This window comes from Thermobia domestica, chromosome 8, assembly GCF_964235325.1.
Source record: "Thermobia domestica chromosome 8, izTheDome1.hap1.1, whole genome shotgun sequence".
In the NCBI taxonomy this organism is placed as follows: Eukaryota; Metazoa; Arthropoda; class Insecta; order Zygentoma; family Lepismatidae; genus Thermobia; species Thermobia domestica.
Window position 1 is genome coordinate 37,698,627 of NC_137461.1, and position 26,024 is coordinate 37,724,650.

Consider the following 26,024-nt stretch of genomic DNA (forward strand, 5'->3'; position numbering starts at 1 on the left):
GATTTCGCTCTGATGTATCCTGTATCGGTCTCTGTAGTCGTGAAAATTTCTTACTTTGTTTCCTTGTGGTTATAAGGAGAAGTGATTCTGCTTGTGCTGTGGAACTGATGTCAACCCAATCCCAGTCTGCCGTAGTCAAGTGCCCAGTGAGGAAGAGTTGAGTTGATAGAAGTTTGCGATCTAATCTGTCGAGTTTCCAGCGGGTGAAACTAATGCGTTCCTTCACAAGAGCTAAACTGGTACGATGTATAATCTTGCTAATTCGAAGCGAGTGCAGTGGGTAACGTATTTGTGCGAAGACAGGAATGACGTGCTGATCTCTGCATCTCAAAAGGAAGGCAAGATTACAAAGCGTTCGAGCCTTCTTCTTACGCAGGTCTTGAAGTTGTAATATGCTGCGTAGGATTTCCTCCCCGTAGAGGTGTTTGAAGTAAGATTTGAAGCTTTCCTGGCGGCGTATATGATAAAGTTCTTCTCGGGCAATCAGCCAGGTGAAAACTGGTGGATAGGCCAACGTTTCGAGAGCTGTCATCGTTCTCGTCATCAGGGCAATTATATATATTAATTGCCCTGATGACGAGAACGATGACAGCTCTCGAAACGTTGGCCTATCCACCAGTTTTCACCTGGCTGATTGCCCGAGAAGAACTTTATCATATACGCCGCCAGGAAAGCTTCAAATCTTACTTCAAACACCTCTACGGGGAGGAAATCCTACGCAGCATATTACAACTTCAAGACCTGCGTAAGAAGAAGGCTCGAACGCTTTGTAATCTTGCCTTCCTTTTGAGATGCAGAGATCAGCACGTCATTCCTGTCTTCGCACAAATACGTTACCCACTGCACTCGCTTCGAATTAGCAAGATTATACATCGTACCAGTTTAGCTCTTGTGAAGGAACGCATTAGTTTCACCCGCTGGAAACTCGACAGATTAGATCGCAAACTTCTATCAACTCAACTCTTCCTCACTGGGCACTTGACTACGGCAGACTGGGATTGGGTTGACATCAGTTCCACAGCACAAGCAGAATCACTTCTCCTTATAACCACAAGGAAACAAAGTAAGAAATTTTCACGACTACAGAGACCGATACAGGATACATCAGAGCGAAATCCAGACAGAGTCATCATCAATCTTACAGACAATCAACTAGATGAAGCCACTTCTTCACTGCTACAAAAAGGTCTGAACTTCGCTCCAGCGCCTAAGTTCATTCCGTCTACAGAAATAATTTCCAGCATTGAACAAGCTATACACTCTCTCCCAACAGCAGAAGCAGACGAAATTCGCCATGAAGTAAGTTTGGCCCTGAAAAGGGCCAGAATACCAAAACCTAATATTTCCAAAGAAGAAAGAACAGCTCTCAAAAATCTTCGCCAAGACACCAACACCACCATATTACCAGCAGACAAAGGCAATGCAACTGTACTTATGCCTACAGAAGTCTACAAGAACAAGATGTTGGAGTTACTTAATGACACGGCCTACAGACGCCTTAAGAGGGACCCTACACCTGCAGTCGAACGGAAAGTAGCAGCTCTTTTGAGAAAAGCCAGTTTACCAGATGAAACCCGCAAGGAAATCACGCCACACGGTAGTCAGCCACCCCGACTTTATGGCCTGCCAAAAATACATAAGCCTGACATCCCGATGAGACCCATCGTCAGTGCCATTGGGGGTCCAACTTACCGCCTAGCCAGGTTTCTCACCTCTCTGCTTCAGCCATTAGTAGGACAGTGTGAGCATCATGTGAAAAATTCATCCGACTTCGTGAATACACTAAAAACAATACGCACAGCTCCAGGAGACCTTCTAGTCAGCTTCGATGTGGTTTCATTGTTTACCAAGGTTCCAGTTCAAGATACGTTACTCCTACTTAGTGAACACTTCACACCGGAAATTGTGGAATTATTCAGAATCACCTTAACTTCTACATACTTTTTATATGATGGACAGTACTATGAACAAACGGATGGAGTCGCCATGGGATCACCACTTTCACCAGCAGTTGCGAATTTCTTTATGGAAGATTTTGAGCAAAAAGCATTAGAACTGACACCTTTCAAGCCGTCATGTTTTTATAGATTCGTAGATGATACGTTTGTCATCTGGCCTCACGGGGAGAAGACACTGCATTTGTTCCTCGAATTTCTTAATAAACAACATAGTAATATCAAGTTCACAATGGAGATTGAAAAGGACGGATGCTTGCCATTCCTGGACATTCTCATCCGCCGGAAGCCCGATGGTAGTCTCGGCCATAGCGTCTACAGGAAACCTACTCACACTGACCTCTATCTCAATGGCAATAGTTTCCATCATAAGTCACAGCGAAACACCGTCATCAGCACACTAGCACACAGAGCGAAAGACATCTCAGACGAAGAATCCCTCCCTCGGGAACTGGATCATCTCAAGAAGACGCTACTCCAGAATAATTACAAGAAGCATGATATCAGTTTGGCCCTGAAAAGGACCTTTTCTGAACAGAGGAAATCCAAAGAAGAAACTGAAGAACCATCGAGTATAGCAGTTTTACCATACACTGGACAACTTTCTGGAAAGATCTCCCGGATTCTGAAAAAACACAACATTAAGATCATACACAAGCCGCCACCAAAAATCAGGAACTTACTTCGCCCGATCAAAGATGACTTGGGCTTAAAGACACCAGGCGTGTATCGTATACCCTGTGAATGCGGAAAGGCTTATATAGGACAAACAGGACGCACCATTGAACAACGTTGCAGAGAACATGAAAATTACATTAGATTATTCCATCCAGAAAAATCAGGTTTAGCTGAACACAGTTTAACAGAAGGCCATAAAGTTTTATTTAAGGACACATCCATCATTACCAAGAGCACCAGTTACTGGACCAGGATAATAGCCGAATCTCTTGCCATAGTTCATGAACCGAACAACGTTAATAGAGACACTGGATTTCAACTCAGCCCTCTGTGGAACCCGGTCATCAGTACCACAGCAAAGAAAACGACACACAAACATCCAGATAACCCTCAGCCAATCACTAGCACAGACTACGGAACATAGCCAGCCAATCACAGCTCCAGTTTTTCAGATTGAACCAGCCAATCAGGAACCAGCATTTTCAGCCAATCAGGAACCAGCATTTTCTCCAGCCCAGAGTATATATTACTTATATCCGCTGATCTCTACATAATTGCCCTGATGACGAGAACGATGACAGCTCTCGAAACGTTGGCCTATCCACCAGTTTTCACCTGGCTGATTGCCCGAGAAGAACTTTATCATATACGCCGCCAGGAAAGCTTCAAATCTTACTTCTAAAAATACTTTAAAGGAGTTAAAGTAAAGTTTATCAGTCTTCTCGAATCTCGATATGAAATGACACAAAACATATTGAAACAAGTTTTTACGAAAGAAGGAATATGTTCACAATACCTGTACAGTTGTAATAGCGATCTGGAAGGTAGGAGACAAAGTGTGAATTGCTTTCTGCGAGCCAAATAATAAAAACAGGAGCAGGAACAAAGCGTTCATCTTTTGTCGATTGCAATATCGGCGGTAGGATATTGTTATTCTATTATGTAGTTGTAGTACATACATGCATTGCAAAATCGTCGTCAACAGCAAACCTTAGATTAACTGTGGAACAATTAGTTGTGAATTGAATTAAGAGCTCCGAGTTCCGTTAAAGGCGACTGATTCTAGTAGGGTCCAAATTATTGTGATGTGATACGTAAAACAAGAGCTGTGGTGGAACATTCACCGAAAAAGTAATGGTTGTAAAGACTTTCATGTGTTTGGTCTCGTAGAAGAATAAAGTTAAGCTAAATTACCTTAATTAGATGAGTAACTGAGCAAGTGAACATATTTAACGTTTAAGTTTAAGGATTAAAGTCCGGGTTTTGGAGCCAGGACTAGTAAAATTTGCAAGATTTAGAGGAGAAATTAAGTAGCAAAATGTTTTGCATAGTGCTTGGGGTGGGGGATCCAGTGGAAGTAACTAGTTTTCATATAAAAACTTTGTAAATTGGAACTATTTCTTAGTCGCGCACGCGTAATAATGTTGTAATTCAACATGAAAGAAGGAGTGATGCCTTTATTCGATACTAAAGCGTTTTTCACAGTCCTTTGCACCTTTCAAAAACAAACCGCATAACTTGATGTTGTATCACTGCGCGCACGACTATTTGCTGATTGGTGAAGAGGAAATTGTTTCGTCTATTTCCCGCAATATTTCTGCTGAGCACGTGCATGTATTTCTGCTACTGCAATGTGCATTACTCGTCTCACTCTCACACCATTGCCGTGATGTAGAGCAAAATATTCAATACTTTATAATCTCCCCTTCTTTAAGAGCAACTGAACATTGTTATTTTCCTTCAAACTGTAATTATAGATGAAATTACAATGAGTTATATCAAATTATCAACTGAATGATAAAGAGGTGGTGCTGGTATGTTACAGCAAGCATATTTATTATTATGGGTCATTATTTCTTTTTCATCTATTACCTAAATCGTTACCCATATCCATGAAAAACAGATGGTACTTAAGTTCAATTTAATGATGTGCTTTCTTACATTGTATAGCATGCGAATGTACAAATACTAACTTCAGTACTACAAAGTAAGTAAATAAATATTCTATGAGAACATGAAAATTAGCTATTATAGGTCTTAAGTTTCTTCAAGTGAATTGAACAACATTGATATCGTTTGGTAAAGTATTTGCTTTTCTTCTGCACTTACGGGTTTGTCTTGTTTATGTTTAATAGAATAACTTGGAGGCAGCATGTAACCTGCTGGCTTCCCTGAGCGACATCTTTTAATTGTGGCGCGCACTTCGTGTGTTTTGTCATTTGTTGTGTAACGCTTCAGTTTCATGGGTTACGTTTGTTTATCAGTATGAATATAAAAAATGTACTATTAGTATTTGTTTGGGTCGCCATGTTGCTTCACAACAACAATTCTTTTAATAGTTTGTTTTCAAAATAATCCTTCAACTACGTAATATAGGACCAGAACGCTTCTAACACATCTCACACATATCAGGTATCCAGATTCTTGTACAGTTGGTGCAGATAAAGTAAACAGATTATACTAATATGATATCTCAACAGTAAAATATCAAGCAAAATAATTATTAATTAAAGAAATAGTGGATTTTAATATTTCAGGAGAACAAATTTTATAACAACTTGTATATATTCTATTTTAGGCGAGATGATACCATCAGTAGTTTCAGCGGCGAATCTACAGCAACATATCTAAAACATTCATATCTTCATATGTACATTTAGCTCATTGTAGGATCAAATTACTAAATTATAACAGAATACAACAGAGTGCAATTGTCAACAAATCGGGTACTTTTTCATTCTTCATAATCTTCATAAAATAATTATCGTAGACAATACATATATTCATTTTATACATTATCTTTTATCATTTATTTATCGTCGTACTAATTAAAATTTTCCCCTGTTGATGAGACAACTCTGATATACGATATTCTGTTGAAACTCCTACTATTCTGACATTTGCTTTACAAATATTTAATTATCAGATCGCTGCTACAAATAAGCCTAACTAGAGAAACAAGTTTTCAGTTTTGGTACTTTAATGCTTCTGATATTTTATTTTATTTAAATAATAGAGGTAGCGAACTAAATTTGCTTGATATAATCTTATAAATTGTGGACTTAATTTTGGTAACTTAAATTTTTTAGGCATAAAGCTTAGCGACATATAGGGATTAGGGACAAGAGCTACTTAGAACGACATTTCTACTGTATTAATCGCAGCCACTCAATAATTTATATTAAAGCATTAATTATTTGATAATACGATTCACAAAATTAGGTATAGTTCTTTCCTATGTCTAATTGTAGATTACCTACTTTGGTATAACAAGTACATTTTAAGATTAATAGTGTCACAATTTACTTTTCATTCCGAACTAACAATTTTTCGTTCTTTTTCTTCAAAACTTCAGAGAAATGGCACTCATGGAGATGACAAAGCTTCTGTACAAAGCACCTAAATAACAATGTAGTAATGGTAATAGTAATAGTAATAATAGAATGTAATAGTAATAATAGAATGGAACATCATAACACACAATACATAGACTGGCATAATTGGTTGCTCAAATTCAAGAAAAACAATATTTCATAACATTTTAAATAAGTTAATATAAAGAATAAGGGCACACATAGACAAGACCACATAATTCCTGCAATGGATCAAAGTGGTCCATTACAGTTGTAACAGTTTTCTCTTACAAATTGGATTTTGGTTCAAAATTTCGATCCCATATAGATACATACTTTGAGTTGGATCCTAAATATTCTTACTGTGCCTTAACAGTAGATTAATTACCATAATACATTGCATTTGTTGTGTACTATTTGCTCATGGAAGAATAAACTGTTATCAGTCTCATTTTCAATGTTGCTAACTCATAGTTATTTTTCAGTTTTTCGCAAAGAATGGTTGTCAAACAGTTGTGTCATTTCATGAAAATGGGCTAAGAAAATGAAAAATGAAATCAAGTGAACTTGCTGTTCTTATTGAAGATAATAAGTTCCTTATAGTATTTCAGATCTTTGTTTGAGCTTTCATTAGAGATGAGGAAATAGTGAATTAAAAAAAAGAGAGTAAGGGGTATAGAAAGAAATTAAAGAGGATAAAACCTATTTTAGTGATTCATTGCGAAGTAATATAAGGCTATTTTTTTCAGTTATAACTTGTATATCGCTTTTTTTAAAATGCGGTCAGAATAAATGAAAATTTAAAAGATGGAAAAACCGAATATTCGGTGCCAGAAATGAAATAATGTACAAAGGAATCTTCAACATTTAAAAGTTTTTATAATATTGGGTAGGAATATTCATAACTTTTGAGTCTTAATTTTTTTCTGGCTGCAGTGAAAGTAAGAGGAGGTACTATGTGCATGTTAACTAATATGTCTCTATCCCTATGGAGAAACTAAAAAGTTTCTTGGATGTCGATAGTCTCTTCATACTCTCATGACTGATATTAGTTTATGGCGTAACTTTTCTGTTAGATATCAAATGAAGGGATAAGCCACGAGGATTCAAAATATATTTTATAGGTATTTTATTGCATATAACAAAGGAAATAAAATAATAAATTATCTATTCAATAAATAAGTAAACTCAGTAGTTTTCAAGTTCTTGCAGAATGAACAATTGCTTGTTCCAAACACTCGCTCGCCTGTAATGGAAACGCACAAGGAGCTCAATTTTAAAATGAAATTAAATAAAATCTTTTGAGTTTTACGTCCCAGGATTATGCAGGCTAGGCTAAAGGAGACTATGATGATGAAAACATGAATGAAGTGGTGGAATGAAGAAAGTGGGAAGAAACTGAAGGACATAGAGGAAACCCAAGCACACGGTGTTTGTCCACCACACGGTTCACTTGGTGAGAGTTGGGATTGAACCAGGAACCCCATGTGCCAGAGATGAACGCTCTACCACTGAGCCACGGCGCCCCCCCCCAAGACCTCAATTTTGAATAGAAGTCGTGAGTACAACTGCACATGTTTCTAAATCTGATACACCGTATGTAACTCCTGTTGCTATATGATCCGCGTACTCGTCGTCGGGCGGGAGACCCGCGTTGGATTTCCGGAGAAAATTCATGTAGTTCGAATCACTCGTTTGGCTGTATGTCCAAATCTCATAGAACCTTATTGTTGAAGGAGACAATAAACTTTAATCCATCCATCCAACCATAGATCTGCTAGTAGGAACCCTAAGTCATCATGTAATAGTGGCTCTGAATCCTAACATTTTAGGCAGATTCTCAGCTAGAGGAAACGTTAGGAGTGGGGATAGTAAGTTTTAGTTGTAATTTACACTGGTAATTCAGCGTTCTGCCCTTCTTCCTCGTGGTGCGTGTATGCGTTTACATAGTAGTTCAAAGATTCAGGAGAGCAGCGCGTACGCCACTGCAAACAAGAGAAAATGGTTCCTGATTCTCCTATCACAAGCCCATGCCATTTTGTTATTAATCTCATTGTTTTCCCCCTTTAGTTTGTTTATTCATTTCTTAGCACAAAATTGCATATAACATTTTTTGTTTAACTAGTTGGCAACATTTCTGCACTGCAGTCTGTATTGTTTACAAGGGGTGCAAAGCTTCGTGAAAATCAGATTAGATGGGTGTAGCGTTTAACTTACATTGAAAAATATCCGTTCTCCGGACAGTGGCATATTGTACAAATATACGAAATCCTCTTGCTTACTACAAAAATCAGAACGTAGCAGTTGCCCCCCCCCCACTTTTTTGAAGTGACGCTTAAATTTATATAGTTTTATTTGGAAATGTAAACAGGGTGTTCACACAATTTGGAGAAAAAATCTTACTTGTCCCTGACTTTCCATGAAAGTTCCAGATTTCCCTGACCCCTGAATAACTTAAAAATATAGAAAAAGAAAGAAACCCCAGTCTCTACACTCCAAATAGTTGGCCTTGTTCTCTTCCGCTTCTGTTTTTTTTTTCTTCAATTTTCTTTCCAAACGAATGTATTAAATAAATTTACAAATATGTGCATTAGGCCGTTTTTGATTTGGCCTACATATTACACAAATTGTAAAGTTACAAAGTGTGCAATATACAGAGTACTTAAGATATGGAAAAAATACACATTATAATACCAAGTAATAAACAGTTCACACATGATTCTACTGATTATTTAAAAAAAAAAAACACATACACACACATTATGTAACACATACTTTTGCTGATGTAGTTGTTAAATGCAATCCATTTAGAAATTCGTTTTCATCATTTCTCGCATAGTTTTCTTCTCATTGATCTGAATATCCTTCTTGTTGTCTCCGCAGTTTAATTTTCTTTTCTTCTTCCTCCAACACCCTCAGTTGTTGCTGAATCTTCCGTTTCTCCCTCCTCTTCTCGTCTCCAGCATTTATTTATCTTTTCTTTTCCAGATACACATGGTATTGTCTCATTGAATATCTCACTGAATTTGTCATACCTCTTGTAATTATTAATTCTGATGGTCCACCTATTCTCATCACAGAATTATGTATGATCAGTTGAGCCACCAGAGATTCTTCTTGTAAGTTCTCAACAATGAGAATTTTGTTTATTGTGAAACCACTTTCAAAAAATTCGTTTCCGTGAAAGAAGATAAAACACAATTTCATAACTGACCATAAGTCAACGACGTTCTTCCCATTTCCTAAAACTAAGAAAAAAACTCATCAAGTCCAATACAATCTCTGTCATTGGCTATGAATTCACTCTAGTGTTCCTTAAATTCTCCAGTCTGAGCTTTCTCTGTGACCTGGAGATACTATTTCTTCGCGTTCTCAGCCACTTGTCCAAATATCCTCTTGGCACCATGCAATTCTTCTAGAACAGCGTCTACCCTTTTGAGCAAATATGTCAGGATGCAGTGAGATATGTGTTTTACGCAGAAAATTAGTTTCAACAACTATATCAGAGAACACTGACTCCCTCAATATCATCATTGAGAACACCAGATTTTGCATCCATTAACAGTAAAGAAATCAACACTATTTCATAAATTCAGTAATTAAACAATGGACCTAAATCGATTTTTCCCTGACTTTCCCTGACCAACCTATCATTTCCCTGACTTCACCTGACATATTTTTATTTCCTGACCTTTCCCTGACTTTCACTTATTTTCCAGAATGAGGAACATGGTAAAGGTTTTGTATGTATTACTGTGTCATAGAAAAAATGGTGCCATATATTTGCCATTGCGTGAGTACGTATTGGTGCCGCGTGGAGTAAAGAAAACTACAGAAATTGCGTTTTAATTGCAATTCAAAGCAATTAATATTGCAATTGCATATTTCTTTAAATGTCATAGCATATGCTTGCAGTACTTACTGTATTTCATTTTCTAAGAGTACAAACATTCACGTAATGGCATGTGTGGATTTAAAAGTATAAGTTGTTCATTAATTCCCAGTTTCAATATAACTTCTGCAAAACAAGTTTCATTATTCATTACTATAATTAATATTGTCCCTTCTATTTATTTGTTTTGCAAATTTATTAAATAATCTAATCACACAATTTTCCAGACAGAATTTTAAGATGTTCATGAGCAAGAACTCAAATCTCTTGTTACACTTTCGTTGTTTAAGAGTATAAAGAGTTAATACCTACCTGTATTGCTCTTATGAATTTACTTAATAAATTAGAAATTCGATATTCGGTATTTTAGGTGTAAAAGATAGTATCCTATTAGTTATACAGCCTTTCATCAAACAGTGTTAGAAACTATCAGAAATCTAACACTGATATAGAATTGTTTAGATCATGTTTTGCTCCCCACTTTTAACGTCCAACCGCCGCCACTGCATTCATACATGTATGTTACCTTCGTCAGCTATATGTTATATACGTCCATTTGTATGTGAGATTCTGACCGCCTTATTATTTGATACGGAGAGTATGTATAGGTGGAGCACTTATACAGAAAGTATTATAAAACATGCGTTTTCAGTTATACGCTTGCTGTACGTTAAGTCCAAAAACTACAGGATTTACAAATGTAATCTACGATATTACGTATGCCGCATACATTTTTTCTCAGTGTAGCTTTTAATAACACGATAGTATTTTTTAAACTGTTTTGGTGCCATCTTGGTATAGTGTGGAGGTGGTTCATTTATATAAAATTAGTTAAATTTAAGATTTTAAACAAGAACTTAGTATAAATATTAAAAAAAAATACAACTGTAATTGTAAACAAGGGAATTACTTCAAAGTTTCCCGTCCACCTAATTTTCAACAAAAAACATAATAAAATCTACAATCACCAATTTTTACTTAAACTTTACTCATTTCATGTTCTGTTACGTTACCTCGAGGGTGTGAGAATAGGGGAGGAACCACAATTACATATGGGAATCCATTGTTAATCTAAAGGTGGGCCCCGCAGAGCACAGTTGTGGGTAGTTAATGGGGAGTGCGGAGTTGAGAGGGAAGAACGAGCGAAGCGAGAAGTCGAAGTAAGGTGGGAAAACGCACTAATAGGTTACTTAGGTTAGGTTATGTCTACTTCGCACTTACCTTAGTACGTACTTAGGTTTGCAGAGCTCTCCTATCTCAAGCAAAAAGTCGTGAACGATTGTTGGTGTTCTTTGTTCTTTCGTTCATTAAGCCATGAATATTCAAAAGATTAACCCTTGTCCGTGAAGGATATTTTTGTAACGTAGACGGGCAGCTGGGCCTTAACTACTCTATTAGCCTTACCAACTCGATATGTTCTTGACTTTAACTTCGACTAAAGATAGAAGAATTCAAAATTTTATGTCATCGAAATATTTATGGTTATTGAGAAATTTGAAAAAAAAATATATGACGCTTCTGGGCCTGGGAGGCCCCGCTTGCCCGCATAGCATCATGTTTTACAAATGTTAGTACTGTCAATTCACATCCAGCGCAAAGACCCAGTACATTTGCAGACATCTTTACTCGAAAATTATCCAAAATCCAACCGTCCTGAACTTAGAGAGAAGTAGTTCCCTCTATTGCGAATTAGTCCCGTCTTTATAACCGCTTATCAAAAGGTATTACACATAAATTACGCTTCACTTACATGTTATCAAGCACACAAGCAATCAAATTATCAAATTCTTCTAGGTAAATTTTCAAAATTTTGATAACGGAAGGGCAACATCCCAAATTAATCCTAAACAAGTGCCTAAGCAAAGTTGAATTTCCTTATTTCACAGTAGATCATCTCTCGTTCTTGATCTTAATGTCAGTATTACATGTGGGACTATTAAAACATATATATTTTAATTCTAATTCGTGTAGTTAGTAATACCTATTTAATAAAATTTACGTCTTTTTCATGTAGATTACAGAATGCTAACTTAATGTGTGTGTGTAGAGGGGATAATAGAATTAAGTAGAAGCAAAATACTTAAACATTCAAGAGCAGATATGATGAATTGCTGATGTTACTATTTGATGAACTACAATATGGTTGGCTCAGGCCCCCCTAATTTCTACCGGGCCCCCTCTACATTTTTGGGCTGGCTACATGCCTGATAGTTTTTGCCTCGATATTTCAAATAAAAATTAGATCAAATGATTAGTGATGACAAATACTTGTCTGAAAATACACACTCAAATCCACAGTCAATTACTGTTACGAACTATACTTTTTTTGTCCCCTGATGTACAGAAATAATTCATCAGATACTATTGACGAAGAAGAGTGGAAAGGGGGTGTTTGTGTGAAACTAGAGAAAGCTATATTTGTCTCTTATGTTTCTGCATATTTAGATTTTTTTTATTTTTCGTTAAGCCAAACTTGAATAACAGATGTCGCAATCTTCAAAAATAATTACATGTTAGTACATTTAGAAATAATTATACACAGCATTTATTTTAAAGAAAATGATATACGACATATATTACTGCAGAAAAGCTCAATGTACGTTTACAAAGAAAATGACGTAACGAGAAGATTCAAAAATAGGTTTAGTTTCCGTTTTTCATAAGTATTTCACAAGATATGTATAATAAAAGGAATAACAGAGTATCATAGATCTCACAACTTAGTGCCGTTTTCCGCTATTGAAGTTCTGGGGACTATAGGCAGTGACCATCTTCCTTTCCTGCTTACCGTTACTCACCCTGGGCGGGACACAGCTCCCGTCCCACCACCTATTCGTTATAATTTCCGTCGAGCAGACTGGGATAACTATAAAACCTATATCACGGCGGCGCCAGAAGGCCCTTCTACGGATCTCGCCACTGCTGATTCCATAACATTGTTATCGGACACACTTACTGATGCTATCCACCGTGGCACCGACTATGCAGTCCCACACCAACCCGCACACTCGTCTCGACCCCCTCTTCCTCCTAGAGCTCTAACTCTTCTGTCACGCTCTCGGCAATACCTGGTTGAGTACAATCGAACCAAAGATCCTCACTTTCTACATTTGCACAAACAATTTTAGCGAATGATAAAATCCTACATCATAGCACAAAAACGATTAACCTGGCGTACCTCTTGTAACCAACTACGAACGGAGCATCATCCGACCAAATTCTAGACCCTGTTTAAGCGACTCACGTTTCGAAACAATAGCAAACAATATCCTCTTCTGGTTCATGCTTCAGCTCCATCAACAGACGCAGAAAAAGCACAAGATTTCGCAAATCACTTTGAGATAGTCTTCACTCCGCACACCGATCCTGTCTTTAGTCATCTTACCCATAAACATGTCGCTGACTCAGGTAATCCACACCACCGATTTTTCCGACCGATTTTCACTCCTCAGCCTACAGACCACACTGGCCCTCTCGCACCAATAAAAACCGATAACATTCACTTCGCCTTACACAACAGACGCAACACCTCACCGGGCTTGGACGCAATCAGCTACCGACAGCTATCTCAGGCGCCACCTCTGTTTTATATGTTACTCGCTCTGCTCTACACCACAATACTTACCACGGGCTTCTTTCCCACTAAGTGGAAACTGGCCAAAATCATAGTGTTCTTGAAACCGGGGAAAGATCCAACACAAGTTGCATCATACCGACCCATCAGTTTGACCTCCGTACTCAGCAAAACCTTTGAACGAATACAAGTTACACGGCTTCATACTTATCTGCAGCAACATTGTATCCTTCCTTCCACTCAAGCAGGCTTCCGTCCCTTTTACAACACGATCGACCAACTATTAAAACTCTCATTCCTTCTCATCAATCGTTACAAGAAGAACCTTCCGTCGGTCTAGATATCATTCGACATAGAACGTGCCTTCGACACAGACTGGCATGCAGGCTTATTTTACAAATTGAAACGTATCCTACCTATCACCTGCGTCCGCCTCATAGCAAACTTCTTGTCTCACAGAAGTGCCTTTATTTCCATCCGTGGTGCACGCTCTACAGAGTTTTCCTTAAGAGCTGGGGTACACCAGGGCTCGGTGCTATCACCTCTTTTGTATATACTGTACGTCGCTGACATGCCTCTGCCCCCACCACCAGTCCACGCCCTGCAATACGCCGACGACACAGCCTACATTGCCTTGGGGTAATCTGTTGATCGAATCTCTATCCAGCTCCAATCTGCAATTGATACGCTACTTGCCTGGTGCCTCCGGTGGAAATTGAAAATAAACCCAATCAAAACTCAAATGACGCTCTTCGGGCCTCGCAAAAATAAGTACTGTCCTACAAGAAATCCGGACCGTCTACGCATTTCTGTCATAGGCTCCAATATCCCTCTCCGCAACAGTACTAAATACCTCGGCGTTCAATTCGACAGCCACCTTACTTGGAGACCTCACCTAAAAACTCTTGAGAGCTGGGATACCCCAGAGCTCGGTGCTGAGTTGCCTTAAAGGGACTCTTTACTTGCTGAGTCGCCTTAAAGGGACTGCATGGTGCCTAAATTCTACGTTATTATTATATACGTACAAGGTCTTCGTCCGTCCTGCACTCACCTACGGACATCTTTCTTGGCTCTCAGCAAGTAAACAATACTATGACCGCCTGCAAGCCCTTGAACGCCGAGCTATTCGAATAGCTCATTCACTTCTAGCCAGAACGTCCACTGCCGTCGTATACGACCATAACTCTATGCCTCTTCTTCTGGATCATGTCTACCGTCTGCGAACCCGTTATATTATGCAACACGAAATCGGCAACCATCCCATTATAGAGGAATTATTGGAGCAAACCCCGGCAATCCCACGCAGATCATACCCACCCGTGGACCACCTACTTGCAATATACGAACGAGAGGCAGATACATCTGATTACATCCCTGTTTGTCGTATATATCACAGACATCCGTCCATCTATCCTCACTAAACTGCACTCACTTAAATGTTCAATCGTCTACTGTGGCAAAGCCTATCATCGTTTTCAATTCAGCTGGCCACATAGGCTGACTAAAATACACCACCAGATTTAACTTATATCCTTTGGACCATCTACTTTTTCTTGTATCATTACTTTCGTTATTACTCTGGCCAAAGAGAAGGCGTCACCTTCTACGGCCCGCCCATCTACAGATGGGAATGAAATGCTTTGTATGTATGTATGTATGTATGCATGTATCATAGATAACTTTAATGTGTTGTCTATTTTCTACAATTTTCGTTCATTAACTTCATTGTGTCATTGTAAATTTATGTGTCTATTTAAGGACTATTATAGGAAACCATATTACATTATTTTTATTCAATAAGTGTTTGTACGCTATAATGATTCTTAATTCTATAAATGATACAGCAATCTCCGAATATGAGCGTACATTTGCTGATTTACATATGTGTTATTTAGAATATATTAATCATAAACTCTAAGTGAACATAGTAAGGGGATTAATTTTTATTTTTAAACAAATAAATTTAAATTTTCCAGTACCTAATTTATGATCAGTAACAGTTGAATATGACTAAAGTATAACTACCTCTTATAATTTAAAAATAACCTACATATTGTAAATTAATTACACATGTTTGTCATTCTTATATAAATTGAAGAAGTACGATTTTGGTTCTATATAGACCACATGTTTCAATTTCGAATAATTATACTTCATTGTTATGCGTAAGTGTTGGAAATTCTATAGAAGTGCTTTATCTGCCGGTCCGTCTATCCGTCTGTCAAGACATAAAAGCAAAAACGGTAAGTGGTATCAAAAACGGTAACCGGTTCTATGAAATCGATTCATCATCTCAAGAGTAAGTTTCATGTTCTCTGTTAACCCGGAAGTGGTTCCAATTACCCATTTCTCATTTCAATACTTATCAAGAAAGAAGAAAAACGGTAACGGACAACGATCTACTTATTGCAAACGCTTCTTAATCTCAAAGCTACATAACAACATTATTCACAATACTTTAATAAAAACGGAAATGATTCAAAGGTACTATTACTTTCGGTTTCAATACTGAGTTCTCCATAGCAAAAATGGTAACATATATAGACAAACTGTCTCTGCAAACGATTCAGTGCGAAAATATTGAATACTATCTCCTGCGTTAAGTTAATAATCAAGCTGGAAGAAGTTCAAATTAACCATTTCCAGTGACAACGTTTATTTCGAGAAAACAGAAAGAAACCGAAGTAGATAACAAGAAGAGTTCTTTTTTTTAAAAAAAACGATTCTGCCTCTGAATGCAACATACCATTTATTTTCCCAATACTCTACCAACACAGTAAGATTTTCAAATTTGCTATTGCTTTCAATATAACTTCCACATAATAAAAACAGAAAAGTATATCGAGATGTGCACTTTTGTTTTAGCAATAGATTCAACTTCTCGAGAATATGTTCTACCTCCACATCTCCACTGTCAATCCTCTTTTGAAGCCATAACTTCAGCCATGCTCTAGATTTTCAAATTAACCATCTCCTCTTTCATCATATAATGAAACAGAATGAAACTGGTATTACATTTTGACAAGTGTAATTCTGCACTTGGTACAGGAACTTAAGACAAGTATAATTACAATCCGCAATACTCAACCAAAAACACGAGTGGTTAACATTTACTACTTCTTCAGGTTTCAATACTGATTTCCATAATTCAAAAAGGATAATAAATATCTATATGAGGTGTCTTCGTAATTAATTCAGGTCCCAAATGCAGGTTTTATCCCTCCGTTTACCATCTATGGTTCACTTTTACAATTTTCAAGTTAAACATTCACCACTATAGAACAAAAGCACAAGTGGTTTTGTGCAATTGATTCAAGTTGTGCAATTCAAGAAATCACATCCAGCAATACTACTAGATTCGAAAGTGGTTGAAATATACTATTACTTTCGAATTCAATACTCAATTTCTTAGAAAGAAAACGGTACAAGAAGCTGCTTTTGGAGTCGATTCAGCTTCGGTTTAAACTTTTATCGTAAAAGTACAAAGTCAGTCAGCGATATTAAGTAATGGCTCCTCTATATGGAATCAAAGTCCCAAAATAATCTAAATTTAATCTTACGTAACTGATTTCAACTACTCGTTATAGGCGTACTACTTCAAGTTTGAGTATTGAATTCTCATAACTTGGAAGTGTCTACCATAGTTTTACACCGTAACACTAATCTCATTTGTTTGTTAATTATAATAGTTTAGGTACTCACATATTTTGAAACCTTGTTGAAAATAGCAATAATATTAAACAATGAATCTTTCTTCTTTAGGTTGTTTTCGCTTTGATAGCAATGTTTGAATTGTTGTTTCCTACCCTCAAGGAGTGCCAATTTCTCTTCAGCAGAGACCAACATCGGCAAATGAAGCTGACGATCTGAAAGGAGATGATACCTTCGGATTTGGATACCATTATTGGGGTGAGTAAAGGAATTATATTTCATTTAGGAATTATATGTTTCATTTACTTCAGTTTTCAAACTATGATTTCATAACTTCAAAGTAATCAACTCACTAGAAATTCGGTAACACTATTCGCAAATTGAAACGATTTCTTTGTATTTCTAATATGCACTCTTAGAATGAAGAAACGCAGATGCCGAACTCTTTCTGTTATGAATTAATGTAGCAATATCAAATTATTATAAGAGTATTAATCTACTTGCAACTATAGGGTCGTTATTGGTTTCGACTGCGTAGTACATTATTATTGTGTGGTACTTATTTTTCTGTCTCCCAGAGTACATTCCACCAGAGGAAAAATACTATTGTCCCTATTTTTTATATTTTACTTTAAAGCCAACAAATAAATCATTTTTGTTGCAAAATTTTTATTTTAATATTTCTATATGTTTTTGCTTCACGTAGCACTGTATAGTTTGACAGTAATGAAAGCTAATCACTAGTTCTGCACTCTTCCCTTCAATTTCTGTGCATATTATCACTGGTTGATTGGCAACAATTGTCATTAAATCGCAGTGCTTATATGGTTTTCTTGCTTTCGTCCCAACAATATTTCCCAATATAATTTTGTAGCAGAGCTTCGTAAAGCTGTACCTTACTATAGTGTACTCCTGTTATGGTACTACAATTTCATACTGAGGATACAAGCCTTAAAACTCATAACATCAAATGGCATTATTTTCTGAAATCTTGAAAATGCCTTTCTTTATTAAATTTTTGGTATTTGTTAGTTATATTCTTGTTTTGAAACGAATAAACAACAAAGAAATCTCACACTTATATCGTAAATTTTTCCGAAGCCCTTGTAAGTTCTCTGAGTATGGATTTCTCATTATCTTCAAAAGACACAATATTGTAAAGATGGCAGGTTGTCATTCAATATAAGAAAGAAACCTTAAATAAAAAGTTAATATTAGGAGTTTGTATAATAAACTAGGTCACAAATGTGAGTTCCTTATAATTTCGATAATTAAATGTAAATTTGATAAGATAATATGTATGTTCTGATGACATGAATTATCAAAGATTAAGAAAATTTTTCTCTTTCAGGATTCCCATTTTGGGAATAATTCGATAGGAGAAATTCATTGTCAAAAGAGGATAAAGTTAAAAAATGTTTCTAATGCTAGAACAAATCTATAAATTTGCTATATTCTACTTTAACTATGTTACTATGTAGAAATAGATGATGCATAAATAAAGAATCATTATTTAAAGAGTATTATTATTTTTTATGCATAAGAATAGAGAATCACATAGCTTAGTATAATCATACTTGTGGCACCTTGTCTGAGATTGAGGATATTTCTGAACTTCCTTTCTGACATACCGTTAACAAAGGTACTTCGTTAGTTTTCGGAATATTAGAAACGAAACATTTGTGTACATTCTAATTCAATACTAGCCAAACCTTATATATGTCTTCACTAGACTGTGAAATGATGACAACAAATAATTAATTTCTTGGTGCCTGGTTCCGCTGAAATAACTCTACCAACAATATCCTTATAATTCAAGATAATACAGCCTACAGCATGCTGGCTTTGGTAAATAATACGTACTTTCATAGAACAAAATTATAATGGATTTTTTTAATGAAGGAAAATTATAAGTCCTGATTTATATTCGTGAACTACCAAATCTTTAATAGGGACTAAATAAATATCTTTACAATTTAGGAAAATAAACCTAGTCCAAACAAAGATGTTTCTTTACTTACTTTCCGTTGATATTAAGACATTTGGAAGAAAAGTGTATATGGATTCATGTGAAAAAAAATCCGCCTGAAAGCCGACACAATTTTGTAGAGAAGAGAACGTAAAGATTTCTGAAAATTATCCATTAGTATGGAAGTAGTGAGCCATCTATAGTATTTTCTAGAGTCTTGATCTCTTGTGCATGCAAATTATGTTAATTATAATATGCCTGTCCAAACGTGGTTCATTATAAGCATCCTTCTATCCATCCTGAAATATTCTCATCCCACTTATGAGATTTCCTATCACTCCTTGAACTTGAGCCAAACCTTACAGATTTGACGATGAATCTCTTCTTCTTGTAGTGAACAATTACATTATACACTTTGTTTCATAGAGACGAGGTGCTTGATTTTCTTCAGTTATTGTTTCACACCACACAACCCGTACGTTGGAGTCATGAATGCAAATGGCTAATATTTATACAGCTAGAAGCTGGGAGACAGAACGTTTTCAAAATCACGTACGCTCTTCTTTTATTTTTTCTTTTTATTTTTTTAATATTATCAAGTGGATTTTATGTACTTTAAAGAGATTCCTCGTTTCTGCAATAATTGACACTGATGATTGTTATTCATAAAACGTATTTGTTGAACATTTAGCTTTTTCATAGTTTACTCTAATTTATTTCTGCTGTAATTTTTATAGCAGTTCTCACGATGATATATAGTAATCACTTCCAACTGTTTTGTGACATCATATTTCTCAATACAAGATGTAGTAACAGTACGGGAAACAAGTAATATCGTATTTTTCTTACCCTTTGGTATATGTCGAAACTGAAAAGTCTTGAGTAAAGCTTTCGTGGTATCAATATGGATGTCCATAAAGCAAGTCCGATAATATATAGAAAGAAACAATTCGTTTGTTCATAGTGCAACTAACGTATTTAATTTCTTCACTTATTCTTCTGCCACATGAATTCGACTTTCAATATTAATCCACAACGACACAAATATCAAATGACACTTTATGTAGATTTAGTACTAGACAAGTGTAGCATCTACTTTTGTATAATCAAAGTATTGAAATTGTGAGCAGGAAAAAAAGTGGATCTGAAACGATAGGGGACGCAAGACGTCACGCCATTCCCCGTCCCTATTTTTACCCGTTGTACCATTTTAGGAAGTGTCGGGAAGCAATACGATGAGGTGAATGAAGAGATGCCCTGGAAATGCTAAGTACCTGCTCTCGATAAATCCTCTTACTTCAACCTTCAGAAAATTGACTGAAACTATTGATTTTGCAAAAGTCACTTTAGGTAGTGTATATTTACAAGGAAGGGGCAGTGCACTTGCACCTTTGCACCCCTGTAACGCCGGCCTGGATATCATGACACGTTATTCCGAACACAAAAACACATGGAGCTGCAGGTTCCTAACACTTCCGACTTGCCTACAAAGCCATGGACGTCAATTGTTGTCAAGGATTACATTCTGCCTAGTTTGGACCCTTCTTGGAATCATTCTATTTCTGAAAACTCTAATGAGAGCATAGCTGAGAAGTATACCTTGTAAGGAGTATCTTATAGACCTATTGGAAATTAATGAAATATGCACTTTTGAATTGTGTATGCGTGGCTTTCTTTACGCTTATAAGTATTACCATCTGCAGTCTCTCGAATTCGAAATAGGGCCTATTCAAATTAAGCTTTTTCACAGTTTTCGGCACCTTTCGGCATAGGTTCATATGAACTTTTTCTCTTATTTTCTATGTGAGGAATCACCTCTTACAGTCTGTCGGTATAGTTCATTAACATCCTGTATATCTTTTTCGAAGTGGGGGAATGACGATATCCCGTCTTCCCCCTCACTTTTGTACCTGATTGTAATTTCTTGAAATCTACTGCCATTTCATTTTTCTTTATACAGGAAAGTATAAATGTTTCTTTTATATATATTTAAATATTCATTTGAAATTTGCAGAACAGGTTCCATTTTCTATTGAATCCAACAAATGAAAGCGAAAGCAATAAATAGGTTTACCTCCTTCCTGTTCTAAAACTTTTAGATTAGGTCGTGGTAATATAAAGGAAAGAAACACAAAACTTTCTTTCATATACTAATGGAATGATAAAATTACAAATTAGATATCAGTTGAAAATGGACTGCCCGAAAGCTACTAATTTTGTTTGTAAACCAGTAGATTAAAAGATGCGTAAAAATATTTTTTTAATGTTTTATAAATATAGGTTTCTTATCCATCCACATCCACTTACTAAAACCGAAAATAATAGAACTTCTAACTTATTTCAATATTGGTGTTCTTGGTGTAAGTGTATTTCAATAGCTGGAATATTTCTCTGGTACCAATTCAACGTGTGAAGAATTCATTGACCCTTAAGTATGCTGGTACTCTCATTGACCCAACACTATTTTTGTGCTTGTATTGATAAGATTATTCCATAGGTAGCGCTAGCTCTTTCCATACATTTCTTACGTTCAGTGCTTTATTTAGAAGTGAACTTGTCAGGAATACACTATTCTGTTACTTCAAATTCCAAACAGTTTGGAGTATGCTTGACCCCACAAATACAAAAAAAAAAAAAAAAAACACTTCTTAAGAAAATAATGTATAATAATGGAAACCTCGCGTTCTTTGATATATATGTTTACTTATATAGTTGCAACTCCGTTCAGCTCAAACGTACTATGCAGTTTGGTACTGACACATTTCTTTCATAGTGATGACTAGAATTTGAAACTATCAAGGAAGCAGAAGCACATTGGTGCCAATCACAAGTCTGGCAACTTTCATGCCTGCCGCCTACGTTTGTCTTCAGCCTAAAAACACTGTTACTTATTTCGGCATAGTTCTCAAAAGACATCTTAAATGGGCTATAAATTTCAAGTTAGTCTACACAAAAACCTAGACTTGCATCATACTTGAAAACAACGATTTCTTTTTTTTTACAACAAAAAGCAGTGTAACTTAATGAGTGAACTGAATGAATTTGGTATGTATATGATATTTATTGAATTATTGAAACAGAAAGTAGTAGTATTCTAGGCTTTTGCTATTTGCTGTTTAAGTATACAGATTGGAGTGCAGATGGAATATTTTTTGAGATCCTTAATCCATTACAAAGAGAGCCCTTTTGGTTTTTATTACCGTTTCTACACTATAGTAATCAACATTAAGAACCGTAAGTGGTTCATTTTTCTTCCATTTTCGGTGTAAATTTATGATTAGGTAAACGAAAATACGTTACGTATTGATAAGAATGCTAAATAGTTTTTAAGAAAACTGCTCTTTCTATCTCTTAACAATTATGGTCAATGCTCTATGATTATTGAAAAAGGAACTTGTAATGTATTTCTGTCATTTCAGGTTTTAGTATAGAGTTATGAATGAAGATGAATTGTATTACTGTCACCTTTAATCGATTGCAGCAAACTGCTTCTCGCAACCATTACCGTGTTTGCATTATAGGTATTGGTCCATAGAAACTTTACACCGGAAATAATTTATTTCTACAACTTTAATTTCGAAATGAAATTGAATGAAGACTTTAAGTTTTACGTCCCACGTCTATGCCGGCTAGGCTAAAGGAGAAGATGATTATGAGAAAGCAATAAAATAAGGGAATGAAGAAAGTTTGAGGAGATGGAAGAACCCCGAAAAAACCCACGCACACGGTATTTGCCCCCAGCTTTAAGTTTGAATATCATCTCGGTTAACAAACAAGCGTTGATTTTGTACATCGTGGATAAAACTGTAGCTCTTGAAATTTTGTCTTTCCATCTTACCAACATTTGGTCCCAACAAAATTCACTTGCACCAGGCCTGGGAAAGTCCTCTACAGAACTTATTGCACTTACCCATAATATAGTTCATGCGTCTAAAAATTAATCTACATTTTATTTAACATGAAAGGTACGGGCCACATCAGTATTTTTTTTTTCTCCCGTTTCTAAAGTTCAATGTTGTTGTGCCTCAATTATTACATACACTTTTATATACGAAATACGAACAAAATTAAGATATGCTTTTAGTTTGTCCAAAAGAAAAATTAAAAGCCAAGAACAAACTAAACTTTTGGGTTGTTTTAACAAGGGTTTACAATTTTTATATATGCGGTATTATTAATAATAATGATATTTAAAATAATAAAGTAAATTTTAGTATCGTTTAATCAGAGTTAAAATGAAGAAAGAACAAAAAAACTTCATTTAATTCATAATCTAATTTATAGCAAATAATGTACTAATGCGTACTACATATAATGACAAACATTAGAGTAAACACCATAACAAAATTCATATGAAACCAGCTAAAACAATTACCGTTGAATTACTTCGTTCTTTCATGATGAAGCCATCTGCTTATCCAAGGTCTGTATCTAATCTAAATGTAAATTTCATATTCGTATAATCGGTTCAAGATTGCTTAGAGTATGGCATTTAAAAATAGCAAGAGAAAACCTCAGAAACTCTTGAAAAAGTTTCATGAAACTTCATGAAACTTCATGAAACTTCATCTATTCATAAAACTTCAGCTACACTTACATATTAATATATAACTTACTATGAAATTTCAGTCGTTAATGAGAAATTATATTCTGGATATATTTATATATTCCAGTCATTTCAGTGAGAGTGGCAATAGAGATAAGAAAAAAAGAAAAATCTTGTAAAAACATTACATGGGTTATCACATGTTACATGTAAAACCTTTTATTATTGTATTGTTGTATTATATTGTTTATTGTATTCTTGTATTCTCTTCGAGCAATAGTTGGTTTATAAATATGTGAAATCCAGTTTATTATAGAAGAAGGAAAAGAAAAAAATAATATAAGATTATATATATATATATATATATATATATATATATATATATATATATAGCTAAATAATTGGATGTTGATAGGTAACTAAGAACAAAGAACTGAAGGTTGTCATAGAAACGAACAAACAAGTTATAATATAAGGTAATGTTATGGACTCGCTGTTGTGTTGTATGTGAGTTAACGTTTTACGAAGCTTCAAAAGATAATAAAAGGTTTAACAAGGTAGTTTAGAGTCGGTCAATTTTATTATCTAAGAGCCACTGAGTTTGTTGTGTCAGTTACATAGTTCGAAATATATTTTGTTATATTAAATGATGCCGAAATGTCGGGAAACTGTGATTTAGATTAGAAGAATAGTAAATCTTTATCATCATTGACCAAGACGTAAATTTTACTTTGCTTCGTAGTGGAACTAAAATATACAGGAGCGTAAAAATGAGTGTCCCGAGAAATGACTCTATTGTGAATACAGATACAGAATCAGAAGATGGAACAAATACTTCTGAGATTATGATTAATAGAATTCCTCAAGAAACCCAACCGAACTTTACCTTGGAAGTAATCCTTCAACAGATGAAATAAATGCAACAACAGAATAATCACATGGACCAACTATTGGACCAGATGCAACAGCGAATTGATGAACGGTGGGAACAAATACAAGTACAAAATAAATACGATTTTAAGCAATTATCTAAACAAACTGACGGTAAACTAGAATCTATGAATCAGCAATCTAGTGCGAAAATGGAGTTGAATGAAAGAAAGATTGAACAATTATCACGTAAGTTCACGGTATTGTAAAACTCAGTAGAAGTTATGGAAACAGTAATTAACGAATATTCTACTCAAATCAGAGAGCTACAGCAGGAAGTTAATACACTGAAGGAAAAGAGCATTCCAACTCACATGGAACATAGTATTCAATCCAAGAAAGGTATTACTTCTTCTAATGGAGAACAGTTACCATTTCCGTTAAGGACGGCAGAGGAAAATACCAACTCGTCAGGATAATAACTGAATGTTGATGCGTAACTAAGAACTATGAACTGAAGGTTGTCATAGAAAAGAACAAACAAGTTATAATATAAGCTAATATCTTGGATTCGCTCTTGAGTTGTATGTCAGTTAATGTTTCACGAAGCTCCAAAAGATAATAAAAAATTTAAGAAGGTAATTTAGAGTCGGTCAATTTAATTATCTACGAACCAGTTAGAAACATATATTTGTTATAATGCGCTATGTTATACTATATATAACACATTTTTTTTAGATTTTCCCTGATGGTGCAACACAAAGACTACCAGGACTAGGAGTAAATTAAATTTTCTTCACTCAATTGGAATAAAACAACTTGTAATTAGTGAATCGACATTGATAACTATTCCATACTGTATTTGTATTTTCTATTATTTACTTATTTATACTAATTTCTGGGCATTACGAGCATCTTCGGCTCACGTCCGTGTGAGAGATAACGTTCCCCAGTACGCATTCTGTCCGGAAAAGGGGAACGGAAAGAAGTATCTGCGACTAATATGTGTTGGATTTTTGTTACGATTGGTTTTCGTATCTGAAAGGAGCAAGGTATTAGTTTAAACCAACTAGAGTTAACCAATGAATGAAGATACTACTGTTTCCATAGTCAACGTTTATTTGGCTTATACCTCAACCATAAGCCGCTAAACTTCGTGTATTTCACAAAATATTCCAATAACGTAAGCCACCTTGGCATTACATTAAATCTAAAATATCAATTGCCACTCTAGGCTTATCTACCTAAATATAAATATCTGAAGCCACTTATGGCTCCAATCAAATACATAAACAACTACCAGGAATGGATCCACTTATGGCTCTTATTTCACATATATATAACTTCAGCCACTTATGGATTAATTCCTACCACTCAATTACACATCTAAACAATCACCTAGTTCCATTCTTCATTTTCTAAAGAAACGCGTTCTTTTGTTTACGCAATCTATCCACTAACTTTTAAGACTTTCTCTCCCAACAATATGTTAGGTATCATCCCGCCATTTGCTTGACGTGAATGAGGAACAATAAG

General features: G+C 35.6%; 1 protein-coding gene across 1 annotated transcript; it reads left to right on the top strand.

The window, feature by feature from the left end:
* Positions 1 to 244: 244 nt before the first annotated feature.
* On the top strand, positions 245 to 17,369 carry LOC145692092 (uncharacterized). The gene is made up of 3 exons (XM_081767385.1): positions 245 to 387; positions 882 to 2,461; positions 17,266 to 17,369. Exons 1-3 carry the CDS (start codon positions 245 to 247, stop codon positions 17,367 to 17,369), a joined length of 1,827 nt encoding a protein of 608 aa, XP_081623511.1.
* Positions 17,370 to 26,024: the final 8,655 nt, after the last annotated feature.